The 11,881-nt window shown below is 33.1% G+C and overlaps 1 protein-coding gene across 1 annotated transcript; it reads left to right on the top strand.

The window, feature by feature from the left end:
• Positions 1 to 9,031: 9,031 nt before the first annotated feature.
• LOC127097140 (protein FANTASTIC FOUR 3) lies at positions 9,032 to 10,235 on the top strand. The gene has a single exon (XM_051035649.1). The coding sequence runs from the start codon at positions 9,215 to 9,217 to the stop codon at positions 10,160 to 10,162; it is 948 nt and encodes a 315-aa protein (XP_050891606.1). The 5' UTR covers positions 9,032 to 9,214; the 3' UTR covers positions 10,163 to 10,235.
• The last annotated feature ends 1,646 nt before the right edge of the window (positions 10,236 to 11,881 follow it).

Below are 11,881 nucleotides of genomic sequence, written 5' to 3'. Positions count from 1 at the left end.
GGAGATCTTTGACAGTCTATTCGAGGTCCATTTTTCTGTTTGCGTGAAAACCGTGAGAACATTGATCCCTTTAGAACACCTGTTGTGCAATGTTATGCTATGCAATGTATGAAATGTTTTCAAAGACTTTTGGAATCTAACTTTGCATAAACTACCAAAAAAGGAAACTTTTTTTCTTTTTTTTTTTCTTTTTTTTTTTTTTTACAAAATAGAGCAAAGTTAAATCCCTAAGTCCTCGAAATGGTTAGTTCAATGCCATGATGTTATGATGATGTTATGATGTTATGATGTTAAGTAAAGCACAAGCAAGTCACACAACCATCGTTCCTAAGTTTTAAGGCTTGCATGAGTTCCATAGGTAAGTACCCTCCCCACTGAAGTTTGGTTGGTTCAACCTGTCCTAGAATAGTAACCGGGTTCTAGAAGGATCTCAAATCATCAACCTTTCTTTAAGTCCACTTCAGTGCAACACCAAGTGGTTGACCAAAGCTTCCCTAAAGTCCAATCTCAAAGAGTGTAGTATCGAGTCTCAACCAACCCCAGTCGGAACCGAAGTCAGTTATCTCACTACTTTCTAATGGCTAGGATGAGTCAATTAGGGTTCTAAAGGTCTGGTTAATGCTTTGATGACACCACGCGAATGCCAAATTTTTCCTCAAGTAAACATGAGGAACATCAGGACATCCAAAGTGTCACATTAACCGTAGCCATCATTTTAACCATTCCAGTATACGCCGGATAGTCGCGATGATCTATTGCTACTTACCTAAGGTACACTAGATCCGGGTGTAGGATCTTTCACTCAAGCATAAAATACCCTCAAAAGAAGGAACAGTTTGAAACATAAATGATTTTTAAGGTGACCTCTCTTTGTAAGTCCCCAGCAGAGTCGCCAGTTCTGTCATACGGTGAACTGACTTTTTGTGTTTTTTTAATCGCAATGTCGCGGTTAGCAAGAGTCGCCACCGACTTTTCTTTTATCCAATAAGGAAAGGTGGAAAAGAATAGGAAAGACCTTAATTTAGATTCTTAGGTTCGGGAGGTACATTATACAAAGGGAAGGTGTTAGCACCCTTTGTATCCATGGTTATCCATGGGCTCTTAATTGCTCAATCATTTATGTTTTTCTCGTTTGAAAAAGTGTTTGAAAAATGTGTAGAAAATGTTTTGAAAATGAGAACTTAACTTTGTAATGATTCTTGAATGAATGTATACAAAGTGGTTATCTCGTTTAGTTTTGAAAATAGTTTAGAAAAATATAACTCGGCTATGATTCTAGTGCGAATGTATGCCAAGTGGTGATCTTCTAATGGAGGTTTTGAAAAGTGTAAGGTGTGAAAAGTAGTTTTAGGTTATGAATGAGCAATTAAGGGTTATACCTGTCCGAGGTCTTTCTGGGCATTTCCTATCCTTATGAGGGTAAAACTGTCCTTACTATTGAGGAGTAAGCAGTTTTATCCTTTGGATGTAGAAGGGTCATCGAAGGGTCATTGATTGGTCATCGAAGGCAACAGTTGTGAGGATACCTTAGCATTCGAAGGGACGATCATCATTTAACCGTAGGCTACATCGAAGGGTCATCGAGGGACAAAATCATATATTCGAAGGCAACATCCGAGGGACTATGATTTATTTTATGATGATTTAATCGAAGGGTCTTGGCTAAGTATATCCCCACATTCGCGGGACATGACCGTAATACTGTAATCGCAGGGTAACAAAGAGAGGTCCGAGATCGCCTGTTTAACGGCAAAGTTTTACAATTAATTATATAGCCGTGATCAAGTAGGTAATTAGGTCCATATTAAAATCGATGAAATCAATACATTAAAATCAGATAAGTAATTGAGGGTGGATTTCCACATTAAAATTAATACATTAAAATTAATTAGGTAATTTAGGGTGAAACTCCACAAAGGGTATCCCACAAATAAAGTGGAATACTTAGCCGGCCGTTTCTTCGAGAATATGTAAGCCTTTACACCATTCAACACACGGGTTAGAGCATTGAGATAAAGTATGATTTGACAATTGCACCATAAAATAAACATAACAGTCATGAACTCAGGCCAAATGATGCAGAACTATAATAAATCATGATTAGATAAACATAAGATAGAACAGCAAAGAGACAAAGCAGCCACTGTCCCGTTCGCCTCTGCTTCGCCTAGCGAAGGCTCAGCGAATGCTCGCTACAGGCTCGCTTAGCGATGTGCTAGCGAGCGGCCACGGGTTTGGAGTTTGACAGCAGCATGACCTCCGAAAACCTGAACTTTTATGGCATTTGATTACAGGAATAGCATGGACAAACATTCATGATATTCAAGCATATTTAAATTAGCATGTGAAATCAAATTACATATTCGAAACTCCAATCATGATGCTTTATGGATATAGAGATTACCAATTAAAAGCATAAAATAGTAGTGATGCGCAAACCTGTTTGCAACTAAGCTGCTATGTTGAAAAGACTGATCGCTTTTGGTATCGGATGGAGTTGGGCGGCGGTAGCTTCGGAGCGGAGGAGTGGCCTTCAGGGTTTCTTCACTCGGAACTCTCTAAAGTAGCCTCCAGGGTTTCTGTGCCAGGGTTTTCGTCCGTCTTCCTCCGTTTTCGTCCGTCTTCTTCTGTTTTTTTCGTCCCCCTTTTCATTACTGAAGTGCTGGTATTTATAATGCTCTTTTTTGTGACCTAATGGGCTCAGAATGAAGCCCGAAATTTTCTGTTGTCTGTCAGCTTCGCTAGGCGAGCTGGTAGCGAACGTGTAGCGAACGTTCGCTAGGCGAGCGTGTAGCGAACGTTCGCTAGGCGAGCGTGTAGCGAACGTTCGCTAGGCGAGCGTGTAGCGAACGTGTAGCGAACAGGCCAGTTTTGGGCCATTCGTGAGCTGGGCCTTCGTTCCTTTGAGATCAGTGTCATAAAAATGAGTCGGAGCGCCCTGAAAAATGTCTTGAAATATTAATGGGCAAATTTTGGGGTATGACAGTTATATTTGTGTTGTTTAGACAAATGAAACTGAATTTCTACTAGCTAAATATATATATATATATATATATATATATATATATATATATATATATATATATATAGAGAGAGAGAGAGAGAGAGAGAGAGAGATATTCACCTCGGTTGGAAATAAAACTGAGGTGAAAAGTAGCGTACTTTTAGATTACAAATAAAATATTCAAGGAGATGTCACTTTTAATGAGATAAAAACATAAACTGAGGTTGATGAGATATAAAATACAAATGATATGATTCTATCACATAATTTATAGTTTATGTGTCAAGAAAATGACGCAGGTCAGTCAAAATGAGATTGAAAACAAACAATAAATGACAAAAAATAGGTTATACCCGTCGGTTATTAACAAAAATTGACGTAAATAATGACATTTTTCCCTCGGTTATAACAAAAACCGAGAGGTGTATGGCATGTGCTGCATGGTTTGAAAATAAAAAATAGTGTTGTTCGAAATCGAACTAATGATCTTTTCAATTATCCCCTCGATTATTCAAAAATCGGGGAGTAAGGTGGCAGGTTTCATTTCGTCCTTCGTTATCTCGCTTGTCTAACCGAGGTAAAATCTCCTTCGTGTCCGGATAAAATGGGTATATTTGTAGTAATGTAATTAATTAAGGATAGTCTAATTAGGACTTGTGACTTAGGGATTAACGTGCTCTAGCACATAGTCTGAGATTTCAATTGGTCTGAGGGAGGAAAATTAATGCTTCAACTAGTGAGCTGCACACCAAAGGATTGAGTGCAGTGGTACGGTTAATCTGTTGTGTAACTCATGTGTCTCTGCATATCTGTTAATGCACATTTCATCAATAGAATTGAAGTAGAGATTCTAACGAAAAGACCTAATTTCCTTTATCATCGTGTCTTTTTCAAAATTTATTTTCTCTTGTTTTCGAATCAAACAAACAATTTTCAAAACCTCCCTTATATTACGTTAACTCGCACTCGATTTTCTTATTAAAATCCAATTCTCGTGGAGATAAATCTTTATTATTACTTTAATACGTACTAGTACACTTGTTAGTTTTATTATCATTCTCAAACAAAACACACTAAATTAAAAAATCATTATTTTTCTTCTTGAAAGGGTTGTGTCCAATAAGCTCATAATTTAGCATGTTCCCGCATTTGCACAAATTGTAGCTACTTTGACCAATCATTTGCCAACAACTTCCTTTCAAATTCAAAGTTGCTTTTCTTAAGTCACATTAATCTTGTGGGAGAGTATTAATGTTGAACATTTTATATAAATAAAATTATAAAAATAAATTATTAAATCTTCAAAATCAATTTGTTAGATTAGAGAGACAAAGTAGTTAATCCAATAAAAAATTTATTAGAAACTCTAATTGCATCATCAGCTCTATAAATATATCATTTGTAACTTATTTACATCTGAAAATTCATTTTTAAAATTTCACAATATGCAGTTTTCATTTTCTATATATCTTTTTATTAAATAGAAAACTAATTTAAATAATTTTTCATAAAAAAGTATTTAAGTGTTTCATCCTTTTACTACATTTTTTTAATTATAAAATTGAAAAAAATAAATAAAATGAGAAACAATTTTAATTAGCTTTTCATTAAAATTACTTTTTAGAGATATTTTATAAATAAATAAAAAAGTTTTTATCATGTTAATTTTTTTAACAATGAGTCATTTCATAAGATGTTTATGCAACATTAATTTCCACAGATAATATATGTGAAAAAATAAAACAATGATGTGATGTGAATGCCACTAAAAAAACTTGTATTCAAGGAAGGACCAAAGCAAGCTATGATGAATATATTTGAATTTGTTTCATAAGTGCAGACAGAACATATCATGCTTCGTAGGACTCACTATTATGTTTATCCTTCAAATTTCAAACCCTAGGTACAAAAATAAAACCTTATGTGATCTTGTTTTTTTGGCTCTAGATATTCCTCAAACACAATCATTGATGCATGAATCATACATCCCCAAACACGTACCAAACATCCCCATTTAACAAAATCATATATTCTTGATTCTTAATTTTTGGTAAAACATTAATCTTTTTCCCACATAAGATTCTCTTCACTATTTTGTATAATAGGTACAATTCATCAAGCACTTACTTACCCTACGATTCAAAATATTATGAATATATAAAATAAAAATAAGCAATCGCAATCAAAGTATCAAAAAATATTTGTGAGAATCCAATTGTGTTATGACCTTTTGTTTGTTTACTTTTGGAAAAGAATAGTAAAGCTGGTAATTTTGCAGCCAAATAAATCCACTTGTCTCTCCTTTTTTTTTTTAGATATAATTGATTTATATATAAGGACATACCTACAACAACAAATTTCTTTTTTTTTGGGGTGGGGGGATACAACAAGAAATTTCTACACTTGATGTTGTGAGGAAGAAATATTCTGAACAATTATTGTATGAAGCTTTAATTTATTTTACGAGAGAAGCAACAAGAAACATAATAATATTGCTTATCTTTTGTGTTTTGAGAAGTCAAAAGCTGTGTAAACTTAAAAAAACTCTTAAATAATAATTTTAATATGTTATTCATTTTTTTTATAATATCATATTATAGATTTTTATTGTCTTCATTGACGACATTATTGATGCATATTAATTTATTGTTCAATAGATAAGAATTATGATCTTCAGTTAATTTGATCTAGAATGAAATAAAAGAGAAATTTGGAAATCCAAAATGGAAAAAAAAAACCACCTGCCTAGAATCGACCGTTCTCGTCCCAAATAAAATAAGGAAAAACTAATTTAATTGAGTGTGGGTGTAGGAGCGGAGAAGACAAAGTTTTTTAATTATGCCGGTGGGGGCGAAAGCATAGAAGAATACTCGATTTGATTTAACTTGATGTTTGTTGTTATGAATTTTTTTATAAAAAGAATATATTGCTTTTATGCGTAGGTGTGTGGCGAGGCACGAAAACCCAATTCCTGTTGGGGGCGAGGATTATTAGGGTAGGATGCATATCCCGTTTAAAAGAGCGTCAATGACAATACAAATCTATGTGGATGAAAGAACTTTCACTTGAGGGATAACATTGTTGATAGACCCACACTGAGGGGGAGTGTTGAGAAAAATAAATGTGAGTAGGAAGTGTTGAGAAACAAGTGTGGAGAAGTCTCATATTGATTAGAAAAATAGATACTTGAGCATTTATAAGTGAGAGAACCCACACATCTATCATCTTCAGGTTTTGGGTGAGTATGTGGTGTGTCACTCATAAGGTGTGTTGCTCATAAAGAAAGACTTTGATGAATGTAAGAATGCTCCCTCGTGTTGACCCCGAAGAATTGATGACTCAACAATGGTATCATGAGCTATTGGTTCGAGTGAAGGATCGACTCACTTGTATCTAAAGTCATCCCCACATGGTGGTGGGTAGGAGGTGTCTCGTTAAAAAGTGTCAACGAAATACAAATGTATGTGAATGAAAGAGCATCCGCTTGAGGGGGAGCATTGTGGATAGACTCACACTTGAGGGGAAGTGTTGAGAAAAAGCAAGTGTGAGTTAAGAAGTGTTGAGAAATAAAGTCTAGGGAAGTCCCACGTTGATTAAAAAATGGAGACTTGAGATTTTATAAGTGAGAGAGCCCACACTCCTACCACCTTAAGATTTTGTGTGAATATGTGATATGTCTCTCACAAGGTGTGTTGCTCATAAGTTAAAGAAAAACGAAAATGAAAATTGATCCTTTGTAATGACCCCAAAGAATTGATGACCTACACTATTTGGGATTCTAACCTTACAAAAATCCTCAGATGACCTTTTGTGGATGGTCATGCTAGATTGACATATAAAGCTTAAAGATACTACAATTGCATTTTTGACTCACATTGTCCATCGAATATGGATAGCAAGACATGAGATGAGGTTCAAGAATCCAAAAACTTGTGTGTAGGTTGTACTAGAAAACATTTTGGCTTCAACTAAGATTAGGTCCTTGATCTCAAAAGGTTGGATTGCAAATTGTAGGATAGAGCACGACATTCTAGATAACCTACACAATGAGAAAAGGTACGAAAACACTCATAATATTATTGTAGTTTTTTGTTGAAGAAAATCACATTTTGTGGGAAAAGATAAACACAAACGACTCAGTAAGAGATAACTTAGCAGCAATAAGAGATAACTTAGTATCAGAGGATGCAATTGCAAAAGACCACCATGGGGTTTTCTAGGAGCTTTCTCTGCTCACCTCAGTGAAGTGAATGGTTTACAAGCGTAACTTCTTTCTATTATGATAGCGTTAGAAAATGCAAAAGGTTGGTAAAATGTCTGGATAAAGAGTGACTCCCATATTTCCCTCCAATGTATCATGAAGGATAACTTGATACCTCGAGATCTCTGTAATAGATGGTTTAATTGCAAGAATATTTGAATAAATAGGATTTAGAGTCATATTTATCGAGAAAGAACAAATGTGATAATAAGCTTGCTAATCATGGTCAAACAATTTTGAATGTTCAGTGGTGGGATTCTCTACCTCATTTCATTAGGGAGAAGTTCTTTAAAGGTAAGTTTGATTTATCGAATTTCAGATTTGCTTGACCTATGAATTTGAGGAACAATTGTCAAATGTACATGCTGGTTGTCACTTTTCACTCTAAGGAGAGAATAATATTACATCTAAACCATGTTTAATCCCAATCCCTATTACAAACCCCACATATCATCATGAGAATAATGTATCCTTCAAGCCATGTCCAATCATTAATAATTTCCACAATTTTCTGATTCATTGTTGTTTAATAATTAAATGAAGATCAACTGCATGTCTCGTAAATATTATGGATCAACTCAACCCCTTCGAAAGTACTTACCTCGAAGTGAAAGCTATTGAGAAATAGATTTTATTTGAAGTAGGCTCTTCATCGTAGAGGTATCATTCAAAATCTAAATATGCGCCTGTATCCATTATGCCAATCGAATTTCAAAAATGTCAATCATCTTTTCTTCCAATGTCCATTCTCTTGCTCAATTTGGTCAATAATAAATTAACAACTAGGGATTAAAGGTGCTAATTATGTATATAGTGAATCATTTTACATAACTTTGGACATATCTCTTTTTTTTAACGCAAACATCAATTGATTAAAAAGGGGTTGAAAGGAGCCATACAAACAATGTTATCTTCCAATAAAGGAATGCGACCAGATCAAGTTCTAGATCATAGAGACTTGCCTACTCCCACCATGTGGTGCACATTTGCATTACAAAATCCATTCAAATATATAAGAGTCGCAGATTTGAATTCTCTTAGGAGAATTTTACAAACATTCACTATTAGATTTTGAGCAATTAAAAAAACTGTTTTCATTAATACAATCAACTATAACCAAAGTTTCCAACTGAAAAATAACATCATCTAACTTTAACTCCTTAGTCAACTAAAAAATCCATTTAATGGCGAGAAATTTGATCATACTAGTATCAACACAACTAGAGAATCAATTACAAACGACAAGAAAGATGTCAACATTAGAATTTTTAACGACACAACTCAAAGACATTGTTCCATCGCCGAAGCACTGCATCAAATTGAATTATCCAAGAACCACTAAAAAAGAACCACAATCTCCTTATGCAAATTTATCTCCATGAACCACTAACAAATTAAATAAAATAAAAATATAAATTATAATTTCTCATCATTAATTTTTTATTGATAATTTGCAAAATAAACCACATGTCTCTCCTTTTATAGATATGATTGATTTTTACACAAGGACATGCCAACACACACAATTATGTACATTTGATATTGTTTGTAATATTTATTTTAAAATTACAATATAATACACACACAAAAAAAACAAAAAAACACTTGACATCATTACTCGTTTTCCTTATTTTGAAATTTTCATTTTTTATTATCCTAATATTGTGTGGTGGATTAAAAAATGGTACAATTCAAGTGGTGCAAAAAGGACTCTTCTCTTTTCCTACCTCATGTTCCAAACACTTTTTTGGGGACTATAAATTCATCCCTCCCCCATCACTTCTTCAACACACCATTCTCATTCCATCTTTCATTTCTATCCCTTTCTTCCTACCTAAGCCTCTTTTTCCTTCCCAATCCTTAAAAAAAACATAACACTATTTTAGTATTTTTCACCTTACTTTGAAGTTTGAAACATCCTAGTTAAGATTAAGACACAAACATTAATCATGGCTGCAACTGTGTGTCACCCTGGATTACAGTTACATCTTGAACCTCAACTTGTTGAGTCAAGAACATTAAGATTAAGGTTACCTTCTCCAAAACAATCCATTGATTTAGCCTTCAAATCTTGTTTCCATGATTCAAACATTAAAACTCAACAACATCATGAAGAAAACATCAACATCAACATCAACAAAACAGAAACTTTTCAAAGCAAGCCCGACAATGGTGGTTGGAACTTCGTTGATGCTCTTTCCAATATCTCACAAAACACAACCACTGCCGCTTATGTTCATCCTCAGCAGAAACGTTCCTCTTTGGTTCTGAGTCCAAAGAGTCTTGAATTGTGCACAGAGAATCTCGGCAATGAGAGTGGTACTGACATTGTGGAAAACGACATGTTATTGTCTTTAATGGGAAAAACGGAGGAAAGAGAACCTTGCCGTCAAGTTGTAGGTGGTTCTAAGAAAGCGAAGATTCAGAATTTTCCACCACCTTTGACGACGATAAGAGGATCGGAATCTCTTCGTGTTAGACCTCACCGTGAAGATGGAAGATTAGTGATTGAATTCACTAAAGTCCCACCGAGAACATCTTGTTTTGAAGCTGATAGAAGCCATGGCCGTCTTCGCCTTTGTTTTTCGACAAATCAAGAACAAGAACAAGAAGAAGATGACGATGATGGTGTGATAGATGAAAATGAAGAAGCACTCAATGAAGAAGAATTGTCTGAAAATGAAATGATTGGAGAAGAAATAAAAGATGTTGAAGAAGAAGAAGAAGAAGATACAGAGGAGGATGTGGTGGAAAGTGGAATTGTTGTTGCATGTGAAGAGAGTGAAGATAAAGATAGTGATGTAAGAATGAAAAAGTTAGAGAGTTTTGGAAAATGCAAAGGTGGTGGTGGTGAGAGTGAAAACAATGAGACCATTTGGATGGCTGCTACTGCATAAAATTATGATATTTTAGTATCTATTTAACTATGTATTGATAAACAAATAAATAAATAAAAACAATTTATGTATATTTGAGGTTTTTGTGAATGAAGTTCCTTTTGTTTTGTTTAATGAATTTCTCATGTTTTGATCTCATAGATTATGGTTCTGGTCGGTAGTTATTATGGTTACTCTGTTTCAAAGAGAACACACGCGCAGTGATGCTGATGCAAACTGCAGCACAGTGAATGAAACCAAGCAATTTGTTAATAAAAAAGTATCCTATTTTAACATGATTGAATAAATTGGTTTTAATGATAAAATTAATATCATTTATTAAAATATTCTTATTATTTATAGTTAAAATAATAGTTGAATTAAGTGAACATCAATAAATAAGAGTATTATACGGGAAAGATAATAATAAATATTGAATTAATATTGTAAAAAGATAATTATTTTTTAGAAAAAAAAATACAAATGACATTTTTATAAATCAAGGAGTGTGAGTTTTACAAAAATACATGAATAAGGGTAGAGTGATTAACTTTCTATTTTTGTTAATAACAGAATCTAAGAACAAAACTCACACATGTTAAATATACAAAATGTTAAAAGTTAAGAAATAGTAACTTTTTTTAATACACGTCACAAAATGTTAAAAGTCGAGAAATAGTAATTTTTTTAATACACGTCTCTTCCTCTTCGTATATCCAAAATATTTTATATAAATATTTTGAGTTGCATTTTTGTCCTTGATAAGTGGATGCGATGACTAACAATTAAAAATTATTTTTAATTGTGTAAAATTATTAAATAGGATATTTTATATTTTAATCTTTTTTACATAATTAATAATTTAATAAATTTATTAATTAAAATTTTAGAAGGCAATCAGAGTCTAAAATTTATTTTTTGGAATATATGGTCAATTTTCAAAGACTCATTTTCATTTCAAAATACTTACGCAATAAATTTCACATGCCTAAGTTATATAAATTCTTATATTATATTAAGAAAAAACAATATGAGATTATACTGCCAACATCACTATAACTCACCTTTCAACTTCAACATATAAATAAAGAACTCGATTTGTGTTACACACAATTAAACATACTCATATGAATGCAGTAATTCTTATTCAAAGTTGTAGTATGAATCCATAAATGAGTTCCAATAGAACAACTCAAAAGCTATATACATCACTTTTATGCTCACATTAGAGGCATAGCCGATTTGAACAATTATACAACAAAAAATACAACTACAAACACACTCATTATCTATAACAAAGTTTTGAAGTAAATGTATATAGCTTTGAAATTGTTCTATTGGAACTCATTTGTGGATTCATATACTACAACTTTGAATAAGAATTACTGCCTTCATATGAGTAGGCTTACCTGTGTGTAATGATAAATTCAGTTATTTATTTGTATGTTGAAGTTGAAAGGTGAATCGTAGTGGTGTTGGTAGTACAGTCACACATTTTTTTCTTAGTATACTATAAGGATTTATATAACTTGAACATGCGGAGCTTATTGCATAAGTATCTTAAGATGAAAGTGGATCTTTGAGAATTGACCATATATTCCAAAAAAAATGGGTTTTAGGCCCTGATTGCTTTCTAAAACTTTAATTAATAAATTTATTAAATAACAATTTATTAAATTATTAATTATGTAAAAAAGTATTAAAAAACAAAATATCCTACTCAATAATTCTTCCACGTAA

This window comes from Lathyrus oleraceus, chromosome 6 (genome assembly GCF_024323335.1).
Source record: "Lathyrus oleraceus cultivar Zhongwan6 chromosome 6, CAAS_Psat_ZW6_1.0, whole genome shotgun sequence".
In the NCBI taxonomy this organism is placed as follows: domain Eukaryota; kingdom Viridiplantae; phylum Streptophyta; class Magnoliopsida; order Fabales; family Fabaceae; genus Lathyrus; species Lathyrus oleraceus.
This window is presented reverse-complemented; position numbering and strand designations above follow the sequence as displayed.